General features: G+C 35.1%; 1 protein-coding gene across 13 annotated transcripts in view; it reads left to right on the top strand.

Annotated features, from left to right (window-relative positions):
* Window positions 1-26427, top strand: part of ATRX (ATRX chromatin remodeler) — a 307952-nt gene extending 281525 nt beyond the window's left edge. For all 13 annotated transcript variants that reach the window (XM_053202513.1, XM_053202509.1, XM_053202506.1 and 10 more), the window contains 5 exons: window positions 19437-19586; window positions 20435-20560; window positions 21496-21591; window positions 22100-22228; window positions 23517-26427. In XM_053202513.1, coding sequence (XP_053058488.1) covers window positions 19437-19586; window positions 20435-20560; window positions 21496-21591; window positions 22100-22228; window positions 23517-23795 — 780 coding nt within the window. In that variant the 3' untranslated portion in view covers window positions 23796-26427. The remainder of the gene's footprint in view (window positions 1-19436; window positions 19587-20434; window positions 20561-21495; window positions 21592-22099; window positions 22229-23516) is intronic.
* Window positions 26428-27122: the final 695 nt, after the last annotated feature.

Genomic DNA, 27122 nt, shown 5'->3' with positions numbered 1-27122 from the left:
ATAGTGAAGTTTCCCTTTTCAATTTGAGAATGATTTTTGTCTGATTAGCATCATTCTTAAAATTACACTTTAAGCTTCAGCTTTTATAAGAAGTGCATCAGCTTTTATAAGAAGTTTCTGATAGGAAGCAAACATTCCACTTTGAAAGGGAGTAATTGCTTTGAAGTTATTCGTTATGTGGTAAATTTCTGATTATGGGAATATTTGTTTAATTTGATAAACATTTGGGGCACCTGGGTGTCTCAGTTGGTTAAGCCTCTGACTTCAGCTCAGGTCATGATCTCACAGTCCGTGAGTTCGAGCCCTGCATCGGGCTCTGTGCTGACAGCTCAGAGCCTGGAGCCTGCTTCAGATTCTGTGTCTCCCTCTCTGTCTGCCCCTCCCCTGCTCATGCTCTGTCTCTCTCTGTCTCAAAAATAAATAAAAACATTAAAAAAATTTAATTTGACAAACATTTATTGATTATTAGCTGATTTTGAGGTGTACTGTGAGGGTATACCAAGACCAGCAAGATATCGTCTGTACTTTAAAGAAGATTTTAAAACTCCTGCAGGAAAGGAATGCTATTTAATTGTTGTAAGATGTCTGAAAAGAAACCATCTGTTTTATAACTTGGTACTCTGAGTTGTTGAAAGTATCATGCTTTTTCATTTATAGACTTTACTTACTGTATTTTCCTTTTTAAAAAAAATGCTTATTTTTGAGAGAGAGAGTGAGTGAGTGTTGTGGAGGGGCAGAGAGAGAGGGAGACACAGAATCTGGAGCAGGCTCCAGGCTCTGAGCTGTCAGCACAGAGCCCAATGTCAAACTTGAACCCACAAGCCATGAGATCATGACCTGAAGTCGGACACTTAACCAACTAAGCCACCCAGGTGCCTCCTGTATTTTGCTTTTGATGGTATAACCCTTTGCCCAAGAACAAAAAGGAAAAAGAATATTGACTCTCCCACAACTCTTCCCAAAAGGAAAATAACAGTTAACTTTTACTGATTTCTTACTGGGTTTCATACTGTGTGCTAAACAGTTTGTTCAGATTATCTTCTTTAATCCAGCAGCAATTGAAAAGCCAATAATGCTGTTTTCATTTTGGATGGGGAAATTAAGGTTTGGAGAGGTTATGTAACTTATTGAAGTTTACACACGTAATTAGTAGCGAAGCTGGTCTTCAAGTATGCCCAACTTGAAAGCATGGAGTCTTAATCATTATATCCTTTACTGCCCCCCATTAGAAATTAGAATGTTAAGTCCAAGTACATGAAACAGGGCAGAGGACCTAGGATTCCTAAAATCAGATGGCATTTAGAATGCTTTTATTTTATTTTATTTTATTTTATTTTATTTTATTTTATTTTAAATAACGCTGGATTTTAAAATATAGAATTCTTGGGGAGCCTTGGTGGCTCAGTCGGTTAAGCATCCAACTTCAGCCCAGGTCATGATCTTGCAGTTTGTGAGTTCGTCCCCACGTCAGACTCTGTGCTGACAGTTCGGAGCCTGGAGCTGCTTCGGATTCTGTGTCTCCCTCTCTCTCTCTGCCCCTTCTCTGCTCATGCTCTGTGTCTCTCTTTCAGAAATAAAAACATTAACAAATAAAAGAAAATGTAGAATTCTTTCACAGTTAATACCATTGTGTAATGTAACTATTGAGATTGTATAATACAGCGTTTAGCTCATGGCTTGTGAAGTTGTAAATTCCTCAAATTTATAGAAAGCTTTAAAGTTTTACTTTTCTCATACATATTCATTATTTTAGGAGATGGAAGTTTAGGGAGAATGTGACTACCCAAGGGTACATGACCAGTGTTAAGAGCTAGAACTTGAACTTAGCAGCTTTCAAATTGCGTATTCCAAGGAGCTTCCAGTAGAGTAGCATAGGTGCTCCAGTGCCACCATGTGGCTGAGTAGGGGAAGGCTAGACAGGCAGGCAGCACTCCAAACCCCACATCTCATTTCAATCAGAGTCTCTCTCCTTTTATCTCTCTTATGCATTTGGACTGCAACATAAGATTTCATTTAAAGGGAGGATATTGATGGGGCGCCTGGGTGGCTCAGTCGGTTAAGCGTCCAACTTCAGCTCAGGTCGTGATCTCATGGTCCGTGAGGGCTCTATGCTGAGAGCTCAGAGCCTGGAGTCTGCTTCGCATTCTGTGTCTCCCTCTCTCTCTGCCCTTCTGCCCCTCATGCTCTTTCTCTCTCCCTCAAAAAATAAACATTAAAAAATATATATTTAAAAAGGGAGGATGTTGGTACCTTTTTTTCCCCCTATGCTCTGCTTTTTATTCCTGTAACTTACTCAGAGGTTAGGGCTTTTTAAAAAAAGTTTTAAAAACAGTGTACTGTATATACTATAATTCCTTTCTAACTATCACAGTAACTAAGAACTGTCAGGGATCTAAAAGGAAATAGGATATTGTATGAGATTTACCTGAAGAAGGTGATAACCCACTTGTGGAGAGAAAATTAGCATGCCTTAAGAAAAAAGAATGAAGTGCTGATGTGACTAGTACTGAATGTGTTTTCCATATAGTATATATGGTTAAAAAATGGAGGATAGAGCATTCAGGTACAGTTTTGGTGGAAAAACATCAGACTGGCCAATAAAAGATGGTTAGTATTTAGTTGGTTTAGGAAAGAATGAGGTTTGAATGTAGAATGCAACAATTTGGGCAAAGGGGAAGATAATGATTTATGTACCAGATTCAAGGTATGATGAAGACATTGGCGAGGTGAAGAGTTGAAATTGGATGTGTGAGGTGTGGGTAATGTGGGGCCAGCTAATAGAGAGCCATGAAAGGTAAATAGAGGAATTTGTATTTAAAATAGTATTTACTACATAAGTTCATGAATGGATCTGTTGTATGATGAATGTGAGCTTTTGGAATATTAATCTGGTAGTAAAATGCAGGATGAGGATGCATAATAGGGTGATAAAGGGCACCTGAACAGCTTGGTTGGTTAAATGACTCTTGATTTCTGCTCAGGTCATGTTCTCCCTGCTTGGGATTCTCTCTCTCCTCTCTCCCTGCCCCTTCCCCCCACTCACATGAATTCTTTCTTTCCCAAAATAAATAAATAAACTTAAAAAAATAGGGTGATGATTATGGAGTGAATCAAGCACTTCAAGAAAATAAATGGGAGAACTCAATAACTGGTGATAGACTGTAGCTTTTACTTAGTAGGCAGTGAAAAAAATTTACCTAAATAATGAAGTTTATTTATTCATTCATTCATTAAAAACTTTTCAGGTACCTGCAAAGTAACTATCATTATGCTGGTTACTAAGAATACATTGGTAAACAAGACTAGGTTCCTGCTCCTAAGGAGTTTGTAGTCTAATCAGTGTACTATAAGCAAGTAAATATAATAAAAATTATGGGTCCTATGATACAAGTCTGTATAGGCATCAAGGAAGGAATATTCAGGTCTTTCTTGGAAAAGTTGAGATGGGGAGTTGACATTAGGAAGACTTGAACTGATGTTGAAAATAGAAGTGGGTAGCTGTTTGCATTGCTATGAGGGTAAAAGGTGAAGGCCCCTCAGGAGGAGCAGAAAAAAGAAACATGCAGCAAAAAGCATGGCAAGTTTTGGGAGCCTAAAGTAGTTAAAAATGTATAATAGAGTAAAAGGAGATGGTGGTAGAGTAAGGGAGGTAAGGCATGGGGAAGAGGTAAGAGAAAAGACTGGAGAGACAGATGGGAATCAGATCATAGAAGTTAGAGTTTGGACATTGTGTTACAGGCTTTTGTATCTATTATAATGATTTTAAGAAAACAACCAATGCTGAATTTTCATTTTAGAAAAAAATCACTTTGGGTATCAGTATACATGATGGATTGGAGAAAGGAAAGTAGATGTAAAGGTACTTGTTAGGATGCTATATTAGTAGCACTTAAGATCCAGATGAGAGAGGTAATGCAGGCCTGAAGTAAAGTGGTAGCAGTGAGGGTAGAGAAGTAGCAAGCACAGTGTAGGTACTCAGTAAATGTTAAATTTGCTCCCTGGGCTTATATTTAGAATTTCAGTTAACTCTGCCCATTACTGTTTGGTTTTGATTTCCTTTAAGAAGAATTTGAAAATTGGTCCTCTCTGAAATAGGTATAAGTAGGTGATTTTCTTGGTATTTGAACCTGTTCTTATTAAAGACATTTCAAAGTTGGTTCCTATTATTCTAGTACAGTTGCAAACACCTTCCTTTGTTACATATAATGTTCAAGATGAAAGCCTGCTAAAAATGAAAGTTTATTTTCACTTTACTTGGTATATGATTATTATATTTTTTTCTGCTTTATCACTTCCTTTTTAATTATTATATAATTCCTCTCCATGCGTTTCTGTTTTTTGTTTACATTTTTTTACTTCTCTACTTTTTAATTAGTATCTCAGACTTAATTTATTAGCCACTTGACTTTTTGTCTTTTATCTTTGAAGCTCTTTAAAGGCAAGAACTATATCCTTTGTTTCTTTTCGTCCTTCACTATTTCCTTTTTCACTTCTTCACTATTCTATTCATCCATAGTAAATAAAATAACTGGCACTTTTGTATGGCCTTTTTTGAAATATATCATTGATAAGCAGTGTTAGACTTACTGTTGCAAATAGTAAAATTGAAATGAAGAGTGAATCATCCATCACAGCAGGTGTGTGAAAGGAAGAGAATTGGAGCTTTAATTTGTGTCTTCAGTTTTTGTACTGAATCAGCTTAGTCAGCTCTGTTCTCCATTCCACCCTGAATTATATTGTGTTAAATCCCCTCATTGATTTCTGGCTGTTGTTGGTGCTGCTTTTCTTTTTTTGAAATATAACAGTCTCGTAGTCTCATGAACCCATTTTTAAATATATTGATTTTAAATATATTGATTTTAGAATCATGTCTACAGAGTGGCAGTGCATCTCTTTAGTTGTTCAGGGTAATAGTGGTTTTCAGCCATTTTGAAACTTCCAACATGATCTAAACTTACCGTTTAACGTAAGTTTGTAGTGATAAAGATTTGTTGACTGATTCTTAACTATTTATTTTTTAACTATTAAAGTAATAACTCACTTCTGTTAATGTTTATGTAGATTATGTTAGGGAAAGTATCTTTTCTGGTAGTAAACTTCTGAATTACACAGATATCAGAGATGAAAATCTTGGTCAAGTTCATATTTCTTAATATGCTTAAGTGAGTATATAGCCTAAGCTCTGTACCCTTTCTTAAGAAAACAAAAGTCAGTAAAACTGGTATAAAAGTTCTTTTGTATTTCCCTTTTCTAGCACTGTACTACCTATGTCTTTTTAAAGGTGTACTGAGTGTCAGTAATTCCAGAGAGAACAAAATGGAGATTTAAACTAACTTATCCAAAGTGAAGTTTTAGGTTTGCTTCCTCCACCCTAATCTTGTGTACAATTTTCTCCCTTTATCTTTAGTCTTTTATTAAAGTTTTAATATCTCAGAGCATAGTTTACTGAACAGAGATGTTATTATGCAGTTTTGTTGACCAGCAGTGGTTATATAAGGTTTAACCTTACTTAGTCTTATTTAACATTAGAGAGAAATATACTCACTAAAATAATTTGATGTGAAGTATAAAATAGTTAATCAACCTTTGTAGGGAATTTCATACATTTATTTTTAAGAATAAAAGTTCAGAAGGACCAATTTAATTGTAGGGCAGGTGTCAGTAACCTATAGCATATTAACCACATGGGGGCACATGAGCCCAGTTTTTGTTGACATGTACCTATAAGGAGCCATGCTTATAATTGAAGCATATATGAAGTTTGATGTCATTATTTCCTACTTCTCTGCCTCTTTTATCACAAGCTATATATTTATTATTTAATAAAGAAAGTTCTAGTATTGTTTCTATAATTGTATTCACTGGCATAAGAATGATTATTCATCTCAATAAGAATAGGCCACCAGAAATCATAATGTACTCTAAGATCTAAGAGTCTCATGCTCTACTAACTGAGCTAGCTGGGCAGTTATTCATAATGTACTCTAGAGAAATTGTTTTAATTTTACAATTTCTTTGTAGATTATAAAAGTCTCCCATTCAGTGTTTACTGGGATGGATGATACCAAGTAAAAAGAGCAAATGGTTTAAGCCTGTTCCTTTTTCCACATCACCTGCCAACCACCCTTTTTAGGATGTAATCATAGGCATGCCATGTAGGCTTTGCAAGCCTCACTTTCCTCAAGAACATAAGAAGATAGTAGTACCTATCTTACAGAGGAGATAATCCACTGCCTAGCACATAGTAAGCGCTCAAATGTTAGCTGCTATTTTTGTTTTCATAACTGTTATTAATATTGCTATTATATTTGGTTAATTTTTCTGATACCAGTACAAACATAATGTTTTAGAATTTCAGAGGAATCATGAAGTCCTGATCCTTAGGAGATTAAGCTTGACATATGACAGATCAGTAGAGGACTAAAAACATTTAGGGGCCAGAGGCAGTAATCTCAGCTAGACTTCAGAAGAGACAGGTATTTGAGGCTTGAATTCTTGTAGAGATCAATTATAATCAAGACTGAATAATACTAGATATTGATAATCACCTTTAATGATGTTAGCATGCATTTGACTATGAACTACTACCCTTAATTCAAAGATTTTTTTTCATAAATAATACATACAACTTTAGAAGTTATCTATGTTATAGCCAGCTGATACCTCTGTAGTAAGTTTTTAAAATGAAGAGGTGCTTCTAGTGTTCCTCCACAAACTATAAAATAAATACTTGTTAATAGACTGATCATGCTCTATCTAAAGTGCTGTTTTGTGTCTTATATTGATTATATCACCTTATAATGCAAGAACAATTATTAAATAGCCAAGGTTACCAAGTATTTTAGGGAAACCATTTGGGTTTAAAGGGACTTTAGTGCCAGTGATGCCCCTAAGTAGCAGCCTCCCTAACCCTGGCAAGATGTCTTACAAATCACTGCTAATGGAAATATCAATATCTTTAAGGCTACCTCACTGGCAGAGTTGGGTGTGGAATGCAAGATTCCATTGGGGAGGATGTGGGGTAGACTTTAGGAAGTGTCTCCTTTTGAATCACTAGAAATATCTGCTACTCAAGATCATGGAAATTCTGAAATTTAAAATACCAGGTTTGTATTTAGTAAATGTTCACTGATTAAATGAATTAAGTAGCAGGAACTGTTTTGGCTTTGTAGACAAAAGATGTCTGTGCTCTGTAGATTAGAAGCTTCCTACTACTGGCCTGTGAGGGTAGGGATTGTGTCAGGGAATCTTCATCACTATATTCCTATAATACTTAGCACATAGTAAGTATTCATTAAAAACGTGACAAGTGAACAAATGAATTTTTGTCCTAAGATTGCAAGCTGACTGTCAAAAGGCAATGGTTGACATACCTTTAAAATAGCAGTTTTTCGGGTGCCTGGGTGGCTCAGTCAGGCATCATCCTGGCTTCGGCTTAGGTCATGATCTCATAGTCCATGAATTCGAGCCCCGCGTCGGGCTCTGTGCTGAGAGCTCGGAGCCTGGAGCCTCCTTTGGATTCTGTGTCTCCCTCTCTCTGTTCATGCTCTGTCTTTCTCTGTCTCAAAAATAAATAAGTATTTTAAAAATTTTAAATAAAAAAATAGCAGTTTTTCAAACAGGGAGTCAAACCATAAGAGACTTTTAAATACAGAGAACAAACTGAGGGTTGGTGGTGGGGGGCAGGGGAGAGGGGAAAATGGGTGATGGGCATTGATGAGGGCACTTGGTGGGATGAGCACTGGGTTTTGTATGTAGGTGATGAATCATGGGAATCTACCCCCAAAGCCAAGATACAACCATATACGTTGTATGTTAGCTAACTTGACAATAAATTATATTTAAAAAATAAATAGCAGTTTTTCTTGTGTGTAGTTCTTGAGCTAGCATCTGAATAGCATCAGAATCACCTGGTGGCTTGATAAAACTGCATATTCTTGGCTTCATCTAAGACCTACTGAATCAATTTCTGGGAGTGGGCCTTGGGAATCTGTATTTTTTTTTAATTTTCTTTTTAACGTTTATTTATTATTGAGAGACAGAGAAACAGAGCATGAGCATAGGAGGGTCAGAGAGAGGGAGAGACACAGAATCTGAAGCAGGCTCTAGGCTCCAAGCCGCCAGCACAGAGCCTGATGCAGGGCTCGAACTCACAAAGTGCGAGATCACAATCTGAGCTGAAGTCGAACACTCAACTGACTGAGCCACCCAGGTGCCCTGGAATCTGTATTTTTAACAAGGTCCACCACTGTTGTGGGGTAGAAGGTATATAGTAGCATGATTTGTCTTTATAGTTATTATCAGCTAAACCTTTGAATTAGGAATAATAAGCAGGAGCTAACACTTATATTTTTTCATGCCAGTCACTGTACTAAGGTCTTTATTACTATTGAGTCATTTAATTCTTATAGGTACCTTACAAAGCTGGCACAATTTATTTCTATCTTACAGATGATGAAATTATAACAGAGAGGTGATGGCACCTGCATTTGATCTCAGTGCTGTAACTGCAGACACCATACACTTTAACCACTACACTCTACTGTGCTGACATTAATATGTTACATGATTAAACTTGTAGAATTAGACTGAGGCACTCTTCTTTGATATGACTTCACACTCCTTTTTTTCATTTCCAACTTTCTTTTTCATTGAGATATAATTGACATATAATAGTTCCAGGTGTACAACATAATGATTCAGTATACATATGTATATATTGCTAAATGATCACCACAATAAGTCTATAGTTAACATCCATCACCACACATAGTTACACATTTTGTTCTTGTAATAAGAACTTTAAAGACCAACTCTTTTAGCAACTTTCAGATATACAGTACAGTATTAACTATAGTTGCCATGCTGTACATTACATCACCGAAACTTACTCATCTTACCTTTTGGCAAACATCTTCCCATTTCACATATACCCTCAGCCCCTGGAACCACCACTCTACTCTGTTTCTATGAATTCAGCTTTTTAGATTTTACAAATAAGTGAGATCATAGGTATTAGTCTTTCTCAGTCTGACTTACTTCACTTAGCATAATGCCCTCAAGGTCCCTCCATGTATTGCATTGATAGGATTTCCTTATTTTTATGGCCACATAATATTCCATTGTGTATATGTACCACATTTTAATTATCTATTCATCCATCAGTGGATACTTAGGTTGTTTCCATGCCTTAGCTATTATAAATAATGCTGTGACCAAGGTGGGGGTTCAGGTATCTTGGTATTTTCCTTTCCTTCTGATAAATATCCAGAAGTGAAATTGCTAGATCATATGGTAGTTTTATTTGTAATTTTTTGTGGAACCTCCATGTTCTGTTCCATAGTAGTTGTACCAATTTGCATTCCCACCATCATTCCACAAGCATTCCCTTTTCTTCATATCCTTATACTTCTTGATCAGTTCTATGAGTTTATGAAAAAGCATTTTCAGTATTAATCAAGGTGTGTAATATTGGAGAGTATAGATTTCATCCTTCAGTTACTGCAAAATCCTAGGTTGGTAAAGCTGAGCCTATTCCTCCTTAACTATCTTGGATGCTGAACTTATTTACCTCTAGCCCTGAGTCAGCACAGCATAGTCATTGAGAATAGGAGCCCTTGGGAAAGACCACCTGGATTTGAATCTTAACCTTTGTCAAGTTATTTGACTTCCCTGTGCCTCAGTTTCTTGATCTATATTCTGAGATATTTATATTTATATATATTTATATCCATTATTCAAAAATCTCATCTTCATTTTCATCTTCTTCTGAGATTGCTATTAGTAAATGCCTACCGTTCTGCTTTAGCTTCCATATCTTACCATATATATGTATACCTATATACATATACATATGGGTATATATATACCTATATATTTTCTATTTCGTTATCTTTTCCTACTGACTCCTTGAAGGGCGCCTCATTCTGATATCCTAACTCACTAGGTTATATACCTATATATGTGTGTGTGTGTATATATATATGTATGTGTGTGTGTATATATATATATATCTACAAATATGTGTACCTTCTATCTACATATATATGTATATGTATATATTCCTCTTCTGCTTTTTATACTATCCATTGAGTTATTATTTTATTTCAGTGATTATTTTTTATCCCTAATATTTCATTTTGGCTCTTTTTAGATAGGTTTTGTTTGAATATCCTATTGGCAATACCTTTCCTTAAGTATACTTTCATGCTTATTTTGAATTATTGGTACATTTTTTCAATAACTCTGCTTCAGATGGCATATGATGTCAGTTTGTTGTCACTCCAGGGGTGGGGTGTGTGTGTGTGTGTGTGTGCGCGCGCGTGCGCGCACGTGCACCTGCATGCACCAATAAGTTCCTGGAATTCATGTTTCGTTTTCCTTTCTGTAGTTTCTGTGGGTTAATTGTGGTGGGAATGAGCCAGCGGCCCATGCTGATTCATTATCTTAGAAAATTTCATCAGTTACATAGTGATGATAATAGTATGTACTTCATAGAATTGTTATGAAAATTAGATATTCCACGTGAGGTTCTTAGAACAGTGTTAATATGCAATTATGCATTCAGTTTAGCTTTAAAAAATCTATAAAGAGGTGACTTGGATTCAGATCCCAGCTTTAGAAAACTGTTTTGGTATGCTAAAATATAGAGTAAAAAGGATAATAAAGGGTAAAAAGGATAATGACCCATTTTTCAGACTTTGGGCTGTCCCAGAATTCTGTCACATTGTCTAGTGTTTTCTGTCTCCATTATTGCAAAGTAAATTTAAAAAAATGTTCCTTTTAATTTTTTTCCTATTTTGAAAATTTTCAAACCAGAAAAATATAATGGATACTCATACCCATCACCTAGATTTAGTCATTGTTAATATTTTACCACTATTGCCTCCTCTATTTTCTGAAATATTTTAAATTATATATTTTTAAAGTAGGGGCACCTGGGTAGCTCAGTCAGTTAAGCGTCTGACTCTTGATCTCGGCTCAGGTCATGATCTTATGGTTCATGAGATCAAGCCCTGCATCAGGTTCTGCGTTGATAGCATAGTGCCTGGTTGGGATTTTCTCTCCCTCTCTCTGCCCCTCTCCAGCTCTGCACATGCACGTGCTCATTCTCTCTCTCTCTCTCTCTCTCTCTCTCTCTCTCTCTCTCACACACACACACTCTCAAAAATAAACATGAAAAATGTGTTTTTCTTTTGTTTAATTTCATTTTTTAAATTTACATGCTCTCTGCCCCTCTCCAGCTCTGCACATGCACGCGCTCACTCTCTCTCAAAAATAAACATGAAAAATGTGGTTTTTTCTTTTTTTTAATTTCACTTTTTAAATTTACATCCAAATTAGCATATAGTGCAACAATGATTTCAGGAGTAGATTCCTTAATACCCCTTAACCCATTTAGCCCATCGCCCCTCCCACAACCCCTCCAGTAACCCTCTTTTTTCTCCATATTTGAGTCTCTTCTGTTTTGTCCCCCTCCCTGTTTTTATATTATTTTTGCTTCCCTTCCCTTATGTTCATCTGTTCTGTGTCTTAAAGTCCTCATATGAGTGAAGTTATATGATATTTGTCTTTCTCTAATTTCGCTTAGCATAACACCCTTTAGTTCCATCCATGTAGTTGCAAAAAAAATTATTTAAATTATAAGATTTTGATGTTTCATTTATAATTACACTTATAAACAAATCTGTAAAATATAAAGTCATTTCTTATATAACCACTATACCATAAAATTAATAACTTCTTAATTTCTTAACATTATGTAATACCACATCTGTATTCAAAGTACTCCAGTTGTCTTGAGAATATCTTTTATAGCTCCCTTGTTCAAATCAGGATCCATTCAAGGTCCACACATTATATTTGATTGTTGTCTCTTGTTATTATATTTTTAATTTAGTGTAGTCATATCCCCTCCCTTCATTCTGAATTTATTTCCTGGTGTGTTTAAACTTCTATCTCTTATATATTCTGTAAACTGGAAAATAGACCCAAAGGCTTGATTAAATTCACAGTATATGTTTCTGGCAAGAATGTTTTATAGATGATGTGTAAAAAGATTAATATTTTAAAAAAATATAGGATGAGGCAAAGTGGGAAGCAAAAGGAGTTGTGATCCCAGGGTCATGGGATTGAGCCCTGTGTTGGGCTCCACGCTGAGTGTGGAGCCTGCTTTACGGTTCTCTCTCTCCCCCTCTGCCACTCTCCTCCATTCACTCTCTCTCCATCTGAAATAAAATAAATAAAATTGGGGTGCCTGGGTGGCTCAGTCGGTTGAGCGTCCAACTTCGGCTCAGGTCATGATCTCATGGTTCATGAATTTGAGCCCCTCATTGGGCTTACTTGATGTCAACACAGAGCCTATTTCAGATCCTCTGTCCCCATCTCTCTCTGCGCCTCCCCCACTTGTGCTCTCTCTCTCTCAAAGAAAATATTTAAAAAATAAAATAAATATAATACATATACAGTCACAGAACTGGCAATAATTTATTGGTCCTTCTATGACAGCCATATAGCCAAGATTTTCTAGGACAATTCTGATATCAAATAATTTGTCCTGTCAAACATCTCCTGAATTTTTCATTAGAAAAACTTGGATAAAGTATAAAACCTCTTTCTCTGTACAGTAATACACTGTTGGTTTTTTAAAGTTAGGGTCTGCTTTAGACCTTTAGAAACCGTGTTGGAAGTAAGAGAGAGTAGTAAATAACACCAGTAGAGTTCTTCCAGTTAGCTAACCAAGAGAAGATAGTATTTTGGTGAAGAGAGGGATTAAGACCTGTCAGATGTTGCTGGTGGATGGATAGGATCAAGTCTGAGAATCGACCATCAGATTTAGCAATTCAAAGGTCATTAGTAAATAAGGCACTGTGCTTAAGCACTTCATGTGTAATATTTAATATCCGTGGTAGATCCTGTGAAATAGATAGTTATTAGGCCCATTTTACAGACCAGGAGACTGAGACTCAGAGAGATAACTTGCTCAAGGACATAGGGCTGGTAAATGTTAGAACTAGGATTTAAACCCAGTAAGACTCTAGATCGGCACTAACTCAAGAGCAACTGGCTACATGTGGTTATTTACATTTGTATTTAAAGAAATTAAATTAAAATTTTAGTTTCTCAGTTGCACTAGTAACATTTCAGGTGCTCAGAAGCCACATGTGGCTAGTAGCTACCATACTGGACAGCACAGACAGAACGTTTCCATCATTGCCCAGAGTTCTGTTGGATAGCAGTACTCTAGAGCCTGCGATCTTAATCACCACACATAAAGTCTCCCAATTTACAAAGTTTTACATACGTGTATATAATTTAAAATAAATCCTGCCATTAAATTTTCCTCTGAAATTCAAAAGGCTGACATAGGTCTTCTTTCTATCAAATCAGTTGATTCCAGCAAAAATTATTTTGGTGTTTGTGTGTCTAACAGTCTGGTCATGAAATTATCTGGTGTAGGGAGAAACCTGGAAAGCAAGACTATATATCCTTTCACTTTTTTCCACTTTCATTTATGAGAGTTCAGAAGGACATAACTAACATGTTGGAATGATCAGTGACCCTGAATTAATATAAGGTACTTGAGTGCTACAGTATCTGTATATTACTATCCTAAAGTATGTTACTTGATTGGTTAGGTTGGCTGATTCAGAATATGCCTTGTAACATTGTAGGAATAGGAGCAGTGGAAAATTTAGGCTGTGATACTTTTAGGGGAATTAAGTAGGTGAATGCTTCCTTCTATCTCTTCAGTTAATGATGTTTTCATGACCAAGATGTTTATATCATATTCATTACTTTGAACCCTTAAAGGAATATAATTTGCATGAGAGATTTGGTCAGTACAAGAATCACTAGATAGATGACCGTATTTGTATATTTTGTTTTTACTATTTTGTCTTTCATCTTTTAATGTTTTCTTTCTTTAAAATGTAATTTGAGCTGCTAAATATCTGCTTTCATTCCTATTTCATACGTCTTCCTTCTATCTGTATCCTTTTTACAACACAGCTATAGTTAGAGGATGTTAACAGTGTTTATGAAATAAAGAGATAATATGAACCCTACATTGTATAGCTTGAGAATCAAGTTCCATTTCAGGCTCTACTTGGAAAGCTGTAACCTCTAGAAAGTCACTGCAGTCTTGTAAAATCTGGAATGACACTCTTTACCTCACATTGAATGGCATGTGGCTTATGTAGTAATTATAACGGATAACCAGTTTTTAAAGGCTAAATACTCAATATACTATCTAGTTCTTTGAATGTTAAATTGAGTAGAAACCGTTCTTATCAAAGGACAGTTTGGCTCTTACCTTCCACCAAAGTCAGTTTGGCAGGCCTGCCTTTTCCTTATTTGAAAGTGACAAGTTCTGTAGTTGTCACTGTCTTTTTTATACCTACAGTTTCGGAATCTGGATATGTTTATAAATGCTTTTTGGCAGAAGTTATGTACTCTTGACCTAAAAATCTCATATGAGGTAGTACATGAACTTTATTCAGTAGCTCCCTAGTTACTTTTCAAGTAAGTTGCTTTTTTTTTCCAGTTTGGAACAGGCTTCAAATTTGAAAGTAGAAACTTTTTTTTTTTTACCAGGAATATTAAGTTTCTTTACTAAAAATCTAGACTTATTGAAGTAATAAAAGGAATTTTTTCATAGCTTTTGAGTGGGTCCTGTGGCACTTATGTGTTCCAGTGGCATTTTATTTCCAGATATTATAAAATTCAAATTCAAAGTGATGGCAAGCAAAATATTTTGAAACATGGCAAACCCCCGCCCCCACCCTCAGGCAAAGACTTGATTGTTTTTAAAATTTTTATTTTCAAGGTTGAATTTCAGAATTGATTAGATGGGAATTTTTGTCAGCTTGCCAAATACTTTAAACTTCTAAATAAATTAACTTAAACTTTTAATTTATCATTAATTTTGTTTTATTAATTAAACCAGTCATTTTTAAAGCTTAAGCTAACTTAGCTGTTAGCTAGAATATAGACCATGCTTTTTCCCAGCTTGTAAGATTTTTCACTTACTGAAGGAAAATAAAGTTTAGACAAAGAAAAGGTACACATTTGGATATAATTTAAACCTCATTTTCATGACTGTTGGCCTAGTGATTATAGATTCTGTTCCAGTATTGTTTTCAATAATAGTGTTGCTATAGCAACTAATAAATGCATGCTTCAAAGGGAAGAAACAAAAAGCCTCTCCACTGATTGTGTTGTACATTGGGATGAAATTTTTCTTTATTAACTTGTATGATTTGCTCTAGACTTGCAAAACTGTTTTTCCCAAAGAAATATTCTGAGAATTCTGTTACACGTTTTTCTTTGCTGTTTTAATCTCATCATCTGTTTCTTGTATTGACCGTATGCTACAGTTAATTTACAAAGGGAAAGATGTAGAAACAGTTTATATCAGAAATTCTGCATCTTTCTCTTGTGTCTCAAACAGCACTCTAGAGGAAAGAAACATTTTTGCCTCGTGCTTTTGTCTCATGCCCTCCTGAGCTGTGTAAAATGAATCTTGTTCCTATAAAAGTCAGTTAATGTAACATGTAGTGTCTTTTCTTTGTTACAGTGAAGATTGTTGTAAACATTAAGTCCTTGAGTATTATTGGCATAGTTATTGTATGAACAAATGGTTGAAATACATTAAAATTGTCCATTAATGTATTTCATTGCAGAATTGGTCATAATGAATACTGGAAGTGGCCTAAATGTCTTAATAAACCCTTAATTAAGTAGGAGAATAATTAAATAGATTATAAGGTATATCTATATAATTTGTAAGCATCTTGCAGCCATTAAAAATTATGGTTTGTATTTGATGTAAAATGATGTCCATGGAAAGGTAATAATTCAGAAAAGTGTTTTCAAAACTGTAGTACAATCCCATTTTTATGTGAAAACGTGTGTGTGAGTGTGAGTTTAAAATGTGAATGTGTGGAGAAATACATGACAGGTGTTACCATTAGTTATTTCTAGGTTTTAAAATAGGACATTAGTATTGTTTCTGTATTTTTTTAAATTCTTTGAAAAGAAGGAAGTGTTGTAGCCAATAGAAGCAATTTCAATGGTGTTTTGGTTTGATGTTTGGAGGGAGCTAATATTTGGGGGAAAGGGTCCAAAATTTTTTAATAATACAAAACAATGTCACATGCATTTCTCCTCTGACTTACTGGCATTTCAGTTGGCTGTGGGTCAAAAGGAAAGTTAATGTATAGACAGAAGCTGAGTCTCTACCATAATCTGACCTTAATAAAGCAATCATGCTTGACTTGATAGGATAGATCTTAAGTCTGGAATTGGTGGGGAGAAGACTGTTTTGGAAGTGGGGTGTCCTAGGATGACTATCTCCAGAAGGTGAAAATGGTAAAATAGTTCATGTCAGGTTTAGGCTAAGCACGAACTGGCCTTTCACAGATTTGTTTCTGAGAATTGTGTTTGCTTCAGTTTTTAGATTTCCTTTTATTAAAAGATTAACATATGCTTCAAGAAAACTTTAAAAAGTACAAAAGTGTTAAAAAGTGGGGGGAAAATAGACATACTTGGGTTTCTCCCACCCCTGGAATCCTTCAGTCTTTTTTAATATAAGAGAACAGATCTGGGAAATGGAGGAACTATGCCTCAAGAAAATATTTCATTCTTGGGGTGCCTGGGTGGCTTAGTCGGTTAAGTGTCCCACTCTTGATTTCAGCTGGGCATGGAGCCTGCTTGAGATTCTCCCTCTCCTTCTCCCTCCCCTTCTGCCCCTCCCTCCTCTCAAAAACAAAAACAAAAACAAAACCCTGGTCATTCTTTATAATGTGATACAATGATCACTGGATAGAAGTCAGGAAATTCACCTTCTGGTCCCAGTTAGTGTTAGTTGTGTGACTGGAACAAGTTACTTTGCCTCTCTGGACATAGGTTTCTACCAATTCCAAGGTGATAAGTTTGGACTTTGAAATTATAGGTTGATAAGGGTTGACTTGATAAAACTCCCTAATAATGCAGACATTTTTTAAAGGGTATATATGAGAGTGTGTGTGCGCGTGTGCACATGTACATTGCATATGTGCATCTCTGGAAAGGCTTTCTCTCTAACCATAAAAAAGTAATGTATTAACTGTGGTGTTTATAATTGTGAAATAAACACTGCACTTAATTGACGTAGGATTTATTTCCAAAGAATTGGGTGTTTCATCTATTTTTGCTATTCTCGTATCATCCTGTTAGACATGAGAGTAGAGAGGATTTCATTCATGTTTAAGTGACAGTCATAGCTAGACTAAATTATTCATTGTTAGAGAATCAGTGGCACAGCTGAAAATAAATTCAGTTCCTAGCACACAATTCTCTTGGTCTTTCTCATAGGTTTCTTTCTTAGAGAAATGAAGTTATTTTTGATATGGTTAAGAACATCATTTCTTGCTTGACAGAAGTAAAATTAGGGACTATCCATAGAACATTTCTACCTTATAATTTATTTGGTATTTTGTAGAATAGATTACTTTCCTAATTGTATTTGTCATGGTCACTTACTAAAAATATTTAGTGTTATCTGGTTTTATTATATACCTCTCTCTTGAGTCATGGTTGGGGGTGAGCATGGGAGACCTACACATAAGGAAGGCATTATCTTTTAATAGAAGTTAATCACATTGGCCTATCTCCCTGCTTGCTTGGTCAGTAACTGTGAACTCTGGAGATCTATCTAGTGATTATAAACCTGTTTTATATGGCATATGACTGTATATAGGAAGTCAGCTTTGATGATAGATTTCTACACTGGTGTAGAAGAGAAATGTTTAGTTAGCATTTCAGAAGAATTGAACCTATTAGCATTTATGTATTCTGCCTTTAGGCTTTCTTGAGCCCTCTCATTTGTGTAATCTTTTAATGTTATTGATTTTCAACAAAAGAAATAGCACATCATGTCAAAATGAATTATTACAGCTGTATTCATTAAGGAAATCAATTCCTTTTATTTCATGGAATGATGAAATTATTATTTCAGGTGTTTGTGGGGGTAGCAAGATTAAGAGTTATTTACATAATACCAGATATTCAGAATATTTGGAAATAGTGTTAGCATTTGCTATGTACAGAAAAAACTTAGGGCTTCATGATTTGAATTTTTCATCTTGAGTTATTTAACAGACATTTGAGCTCCTACCATGCATTGGACCTTATACTCTGGGGGTGGATGGAGATGTAAAGACAGAATTATTTTCAAGCGTGGGTTTTGTCTGTGCTGAAATTTAGGAAGGCATTAAGCTTTATTAGATGTAGATTACATTTAATGTACTATATACCTTTGCAACCTTTCCCTTGCCCTATAATTATTTGTTACTTCACTAGATTCACACTCAATTTAGAAAGTGTGTTCTAAAAGAACTTGCTGTTAGAAGCTATGAAAAATCCTTTTGTAAAGTGAATTAATTTGCCTTTTATATATCCAGGTTTTCATCTGTGATTTCTTAATAAACAACTTGTGAGTATTTTAATTTTTTATTAGCAAGTAACATATCTATGGTTCACTTTAACTCCTTCCTCCCAACCTCTCTTTGTGTCCCTCTCATAATTGTAATTACACAGAACAGGAGTTTGGTTGTTCTTACTAAGTATATAAATGATCCCAGTTTTCAAGCTTTTAATTTTTTTAACCTTAAAAGACTGACTTGAGACACTATGACTTAAAAAAATTGTAATAAATTGATAAACAATGTGTATCAGTTTAAATTTGACCCATGGGTCTTTTCAGTGTAATTTACATTTGACCTTTGTACAGTTGAAATATAAGGGCTATATGTTCTAGTCAAATTGTCCTGTAGCTGTTTAGATTAATTTAGATTTGGTTTTCGGTAGTATAGTGGTTGGTAGCCAAAGGGATTGTGAAAATAAAGTTGTAAAATATGTATAAACAGGAGTAGCTATGATTTTTAGCATGCACATCCAATGTAATCTCTTATTTAAGCAGACTTATATTAGCATTTATTATCAACTCAGAACAAAGTACAAAACATGGGGCACCTGACTGGCTCAGTTAGTAGAGCATGCAACTCTTGATCTCGGGGTTGTGAGTTCAAGCCCCACATTGGGTGTAGACATTACTTAAAAAATAAAATCTTAAAAAAAAAGCAAAATACAAAGCAATACATAATGAAAAATTAGAAGAAAGTTGGAGGAAAAAAACCTTGAAGCTGAAAAGTAGTCATTTAAAAAATTGAACCCCTAAAACATGCTTATATAAACATTGTTATATAGAAAGTTCTTACATAAGAGGCTGGTGTTGCATGTATTGTGACTGTTTTCTAAGTAATTTATATCATATATATCAGAAATATGTGTAGTAGCCAGTGTCTAGTTTCTAATCTGACAGTAGGCCAAAGAACTTTGGAGGTAGGATCCAGAGAGAAAAAATAATTCTCTGTTATTTCAACCCCTCTAAACAGGACACCATACTTGCAGAACTTCTTCAAATACATAAAGAACACATCGTAGGATATCATGAGCACGATTCTCTTTTGGACCACAAAGAAGAAGAAGAGTTGACTGAAGAAGAAAGAAAAGCAGCTTGGGCTGAGTATGAAGCAGAGAAGAAGGTAGTTCATTCAAAATGCTTTTTGGTTTTTGTATTTGTGTTAGTCATTTGAAAGAGAGATGAGTAAGAAAAGGGTCACGTTTGGAATAAGTAATAATAATAGTGAGTCTTCAGGAACAATATGAGAGTCAGTGTATGGGCTTTTGGCTACCTTTTGGGGTAGGGTGAGAGGAAAGCAAAGAAGAAAATAGTTTCCACTTAAAGTGTAGTAACCCCATTTCTGCTTAGCACTTGTGCTGAATTGAGAGATTAGTGGGAAGCTATATATTTAACATCACTTAACTCCCATCAACACCCTCACTCTAGTAACAGATATACAGGAGCTTAGAGTTTGGAGGTAGGAGTAAATGTTGCTTTAGCATGTGTACCTGAAATCTAAATTTTGACTGTCAGAACACAAAAACATTCCATTATTGGAAATTAATGTCACTCTCCAACAGCAACTGTATTTAAAATAGTTCCTTCCATGTTTATTTTAAACACCAATCCACTTGAGCAAAAATGTGCCTAAGCATGGGAAACCTTATCCTAATACCTGAATTCTTTAAACTCCTAACTCATTGTACCAAACTTCTTTAACGTTAATGTTATGTTAGGAGTCTCATTAGAATTCTCTGAGTTGCCCCATTCTGTGGGAATTATCAGAAAAAAAGAATACACCTTTAGGGGTTAAAACTTTCTGTGTAATAGGATCTTGGTTTTGGGTAAAAAGGGTGTTTTGTTTGTGTGTGGAAGAGTGTTAATAATTTCTTAGATCTGAGAATGTGGATTCTTTTCTAAACCAGTAGGTGATGTAGAATTTCAAGTTTTAAATCACAATGTGGAAAGTGCATAATTTTTTGTTTTTAGGGACTGACCATGCGTTTCAACATACCAACTGGGACCAATTTACCCCCTGTCAGTTTCAACTCTCAGACTCCTTATATTCCTTTCAATTTGGGAGCCCTGTCAGCAATGAGTAATCAACAGCTGGAGGTAAGTTGTGAAATATAAAAGTAGTTTAACTTGAATTAAAGGCAATTTCAAGTGCCTGTTGTTGAGGGTTCCCTATGCAGGAATATCACATTCTCCAAAAGATTACCTCTGAATAGACCAAGAAATTTTTCTTTTATTTGTTGACCCTTTTGAACCAACATGGTATGGTAGAATGTGGTTTGTTCAGAGCACAAGAGAATTAGGCCTTGAATTAATGTTGTTTGAATTGTTTTAATTAAGGAACAATAGGCAGGTGACTAGCTGGGGAAATAGAACTTTCTTCAGTTATAAAATATTTTGAATAAACAAATTAACTTAATGTTTGAAAATAGAATACATTAATTTACATTGTGATGCAATGTAGATGCAGCATTAAGTATATGATAATGTTCAGTATGAAATAATTACTTAAGAGTCAATTATGAATTAAATAAGAAAGATTAGGTTTTATTATACCAATATTGTAATAACTTAATTGAAACTGTTGTTTCCTTTTTAAAATGTATTTAAATTTATAAATTACTGGTGCAAACCCAAACTTTTATCTTCCTAACAAGACCCTCACTGATGCGTTTTACCCACTTTATTGATGCTGCAGTTTTCTGCTTTTCGATTATTTGAAGAGTTTTAAAACCAAATGCTATATAAAAGGGGTGCCTGGGTGGCTCAGTCATTTAAGCGCCTGACTCTTGATTTGGGGTCAGGTCATGATCTCACGGTTCAGGAGATTGAGCCCCAAGTTGGGCTCTGTGCTGACAGTGCAGAGTCTGCTTGGGATTCTCTCCCTCTTTCTCTGCCCCCCCCCCAAAACAAATAAATAAATAAACATTTACAAAGAAAACAAGTGCTATCAATTGGCAAGAGGAAGGATCCTTATACTTTACAACCAGGCCATCTTTTATATGCCCTATATAAGATTTCTTCTATTCTTCTAGGACCTCATTAATCAAGGAAGAGAAAAGGTTGTGGAAGCAACGAACAGTGTGACAGCAGTGAGGATTCAGCCTCTTGAAGATATAATTTCAGCTGTAGTAAGTTAATTGGCAGTTGTCTTACTCCAACTTGCAATTATTGTCCCTCCCCTAATTTGTTTTAATTTTTAATTGTTGTTTGCTTCACTCCTTCTGTGGGGAAAACCGCATAATTCTTATATCTTTATTGGCAATAGTAAAATGCTCGTAAACTGGATAATAGTGTCAAGCTATAATTCAGCAATTTTACCTAAAAGCTGGGACAAATGAGAAATGGGTAATATCTAAGAAATGGGAAATCAGTCAGTCATAGAAATGTATGTGTTGTTTACATAAACAAGTTTTATCTGTTGCACCAATTAAATCCAAGTTGTTTCACTCCAGAGATAGCCAAACCTTGTACAACGGTGGATAACTTAGTGCCTTGCTTTTTACATCCTTGTTTTCTTTAGAAAAGAATAAAGGAGAGAGAAAAAAAAACTTCTAAAATCCTGAATATTTTTAAGTACTTTAATTATTTTTCCTCAGTGTACTGCAATAAGGAGTAAATAGAACCTTTTTCTTTTAGTGGAAAGAAAACATGAATCTCTCAGAGGCCCAAGTACAGGCGTTAGCATTAAGTAGACAAGCCAGTCAGGAGCTTGATGTTAAACGAAGAGAAGCAATCTACAATGATGTATTGACAAAACAACAAATGGTAAGAGTTTAACTATTTCTAAGTTATGTCCAATTTTCTTGAATTCATAATAATGGGTTTGTGTGACATCTATGTCAATAACCATCCCTTCCTCATACGGCTGGCTGGCTGGTCATTGGTTGTTCCTGGAAGAAGTATTGTCAGAAAAACCTAATAATGTCAAGTAAAGGTGTAATATCTTGGTTACCAGATTACAGAAGAGCAACAACTTTCCAAGTGGGTCTCCTTGAAGATTATGTAGGATCTCTTTCACATAATTTTATATTTTATGTAGTCTGGACATTTAAAAAGGAATTTTTGCCAGGGGCGCCTGGGTGGCTGTCAGTTGGGTGTCCGACTTCAACTCAGGTCATTATATCATGGTGCGTGCATTCAAGCCCCGCGTCGGGCTTTGTGCTGACAGCTCAGAGCCTGGAGCCTGCTTTGGATTCTGTGTCTCCCTCTCTCTCTCTGACCCTCCCTCATTCATGCTCTGTCTCTCTCTGTCTCAAAAATAAATAAACATTAAAAAAAATTTTTTGTAAAAAGGAATTTTTGCCAAACTTTTACCATATTTACCATATTTACCATTTTTACACACCTTCCCAAAATAAGTATACTTTTTAATATATTTGAGAGTAAAAAAAACCAGTGGAGCTATATATGATATATGTCACCAGTTCCTATTAAATTATTTAATTCTTTAAAAGGCTAGCATATTCCAGGACCTTTGATCGTTTTTTCCCAGCATAGTTGTTTGCCAGCCATCTGCCTTTCAGTGGGAAATTTCAACTCTTGACTCCAGGGAATCAATTTCTGTGGCATGAATTTTACTTAGCGCTGTAGAATTATTGATTTCAGATTATCTTAGGAAATTTGAGATAGTCCAGGTAGGAATTATTCCCACTGCAAGTGCTTTTCCCCTTTGGTGTTTGTCACTAAAAATGTTTGTCTGTCATTATGTGAAATATTCAGAAGAATGAACAAGAAATGAGACTTGACAAAAAGTGCTGTAAGTAATACTTGAAACTAATCATAGCACAGGACAGTTACTATGGCAACTAACCTAAATGCTGCTTGCAATACAGTAGTCAAGTCATTAAGAAAATTTAGCCCTAAATGGTGTTACTAACTGGTTTCTACAGTAATGGTGTTGTGACTGCCTCAAATTAGTAATGGTGATAACAATAATGTGTTTTCCTTTTGATATGGTACACCCTTAACAAATTGATTTTAACTTAAAACTTGATATTTGCCTCTTTGTGACAGGTCATGCACTTGTAACATGCACTCCCTTTTCTCTCTTTAGTTAATCAGCTGTGTTCAGCGAATACTTATGAACCGAAGGCTCCAGCAGCAGTACAATCAGCAGCAACAACAACAAATGACTTATCAACAAGCAACACTGGGTCACCTCATGATGCCAAAGCCTCCAAATTTAATCATGAATCCTTCTAACTACCAGCAAATTGATATGAGAGGAATGTATCAGTCAGTAGCTGGTGGTATGCAGCCACCACCATTGCAACGTGCACCACCCCCAATGAGAAGCAAAAATCCAGGACCTTCCCAAGGGAAATCAATGTGATTTTGCACTAAGCTTAAATGGATTGTTAAAATCATAGAAAGATCTTTTATTTTTTTAGGAATCAATGACTTAACAGAACTCAACTGTATAAATAGTTTGGTCCCCTTAAATGCCAATCTTCCATATTAGTTTTAATTTTTTTTAATAGGGCATACCATTTTTTCCTGACATTTGTCAGTGATGTTGCCTAGAATCTTCTTACACACATTGAGTACAGAAGATATTTCAAATTGTTTTCAGTGAAAACAAGTCCTTCCATAACAGTAACAACTCCACAGATTTCCTCTCTAAATTTTTATGCCTGCTTTTAGCGACCATAAAATTGTCATAAAATTAATGAATTTAGCAAAGAATACAGATTTATATATTCGTTCTTTACATATAAAAATACACAGCTGAGTTCTTAGAGTTGATTCCTCAAGTTATAAAATACTTTTGTACTTAATCCATTTCTTTATTAAAGTGATTGAAATGGTTTTAATGTTCTTTTGACTGAAGTCTGCAACTCGGCTCCTGCTGTTATCATCTCCGTGACTGAAAGTTAGAAACTAAGGGTTATCTTTGACACAGAATTGTGTGCAATATTCTCAAATACTACTGTTCGAAAACTTGGAGGAGTCTTGCAGTTATCTTAGCATTGTATAAACAGCCTTAAGTATAGCCTAAGAAGAGAATTCCTTTTTCTTCTTTAGTCTTTCGGCCATTTTTTATTTTCACTTATATGTGCTTAAATAATTACTGGTAAAATTTCAGGGTTGTGGATTATCTCCCACACATGAATTTTCTTGCTCCTGGCACTAATATAAAGCACACCTCCTAACTGCTTGGTGCCAGTGCTAGTGCTTCATCCTGTTGCTGGCAGTGGGATGTGGACTAACAAAATCAAGTTCTAGCATTTTAGGAGGTTAAGGATGATGGTGTGGTTGTAGGGTCACACCCTGTTCTATAAATATCAAAATGGCAGAACCATTGCTGACTTCTTAAGTTCACATGAGGAATGTGCTTTAATAATTCCCAGTACTGTCAGTATTGTGAAATAATTCCTCCGAAAGTTAAGGATCACTGGCTTCTATGCTCTTCCTCTTTTCTGTCACCCTATGTTCTTTTCCCTCAACTTTCCTATGTTATTTTAAATAACTTACATTTCAAAGTTTGATTTTTTTTTAGTTTAGATCCATGAGGCAGTTTTAGGATCAAAATTCATCTACTACCCTTTTATGAACTTTTACTAGAAAACCATTACATTGTTGTTTTTCTTAATCCAAGCCTATAAAATGACCTATGAGTTTATTCATGTACAATTTGGTTGCTTGAGTTCCTTGAAGAAAAAGATTGTTAGACTATGGGAGTCAACTCAACATGGCAAAACTATTTTTGCGATGGTGATGTAACAGGTAGTGGAAATAGCTAAAAAATTACATAAAAAATGAAAGTTGGGTGGTGGAATTGCTCTAGGTATCACTGGATTAGAATGAGTTTAACATTAGCTAGAACTGTTTTGAGTTATTTGGATGATTAAGAGATTTCCATTTTTATCATGAAAGAACTAGTGGTAAACATCCAAGAGCACTAAGGTTTGTGATACAGAATTTGTGAGGTTAGGTGGATTCACTCCATCCCCCCTCCCACTTTACCATGGTGAGTATCACTAACAAATTCCATATATTTGGATATTGTGCCAGCCATATAATCAAATTTATTTAATTGGGATGGGGGAGATATGTTTTTACTTTAGAAGAATGAAAAGGACAAGATTTATGAGAAGTATTTAAAGGCAGTACACAATGGCCAGCTGTTGTCAGTTGGTATTTCTGCAAGTCCAGAATACTTTAAACCTGATTTACTAGACCTGAGAACTTTCAACATGGTCTGATTACTTGCTCAAAGACATGGATGTAAAAATTTTAGGCAACCTTCTAAACCTTTTTCACCATGGATGAAACTATGACTTGAGTAATACATAGAAAGGATTAATTGGAACTAAGAGAGTTTGAAATAAAACTTGGACCACTTTGCATACACTCTTCTCACTTGACATTTTAGCTACATAATATGTACTTTGAGTATAACATCAAGCTTTAACAAATATTTAAAGACAAAATCACATCAATTAAGATACTAAAAGGCTCATTTTTCTATTTGTTTTAGATGTTTTAAATAGTTGCAATGGCTTAAAAAATGACGATTTAAAATGTTGCTTGTAATACAGTTTTGCCTGCTAAATTCTCCACATTTTGTAACCTGTTTTATTTCTTTGGGTGTAAAGCGTTTTTGCTTAGTATTGTGATATTGTATATGTTTTGTCCCAGTTGTATAGTAATGTTTCAGTCCATCATCCAGCTTTGGCTGCTGAAATCATACAGCTGTGAAGACTTGCCTTTGTTTCTGTTTAGACTGCTTTTCAGTTTCGTATTGAGTATCTTAAGTACTGTAGAAAAGATGTCACTTCTTCCTTTAAGGCTGTTTTGTAATATATATAAGGACTGGAATTGTGTTTTTAAAGAAAAGCATTCAAGTATGACAATAATACTATCTGTGTTTTCACCATTCAAAGTGCTGTTTAGTAGTTGAAACTTAAACTATTTAATGTCATTTAATAAAGTGACCAAAATGTGTTGTGCTCTTTATTGCATTTTCACAGCTTTGAAAATCTGTGCACATATTGTTTCATAGAAAATGTATAGCTTTTGATGTCCTATTTAATGGTGATTCTTTTGCACATTTAGTTATTTAATATTGGGAGGTCAAAAAGTTTGGTCTTTGAATCTGTTATGTACTAAATTCTGTAAAAGGAGATCTCTAACCTCAAAAATAATTTACATACCAGGAAGCCTATGTGTGTTTGTGTTAGTTTTGGTTGTCTCTTTGTAATCCAGCACCATTTCCTGCTTCCTAACAGCTGAAATCACTCATTTAAATCAAGCAAGGCTACCAATCCATACTTGATAGAAAAGCTGCTTACCCTCCTGAAGCCATAGCAGGTTGATGGAAGCCTTATTACCTGGCCTCCAAAGAAGCTGAATATTTTGTAGTTTTCCCTTAGCTATGCCCATTTTCCCTCTATCACAAAATCAGATACTTAACATTTATGCCCCAAACAAAACTTTAATTACTTACCTTATCTCAGTAACCTTTGTTTCTTTTAAGGGTGGCATGTTGTGAAGTTATAGATACTTACTCTAACAGTAAATTAGGTCATTCTTTTACATGCTTATTTCACTAAAAATTATGTTCAGGTTATTACCCACCTGATTTCACCAGACTTAGTCTCAAGTGACTTTTAGCTATCTCCGTACCAAATCTACCCTTAGAGATGAAAATTTTTCC

The sequence above is a fragment of the Acinonyx jubatus genome, chromosome X (assembly GCF_027475565.1).
Source record: "Acinonyx jubatus isolate Ajub_Pintada_27869175 chromosome X, VMU_Ajub_asm_v1.0, whole genome shotgun sequence".
In the NCBI taxonomy this organism is placed as follows: domain Eukaryota; kingdom Metazoa; phylum Chordata; class Mammalia; order Carnivora; family Felidae; genus Acinonyx; species Acinonyx jubatus.
Note: the sequence above shows the minus strand (reverse complement) of the source record. Positions and strands in the feature narration are given on the sequence as shown.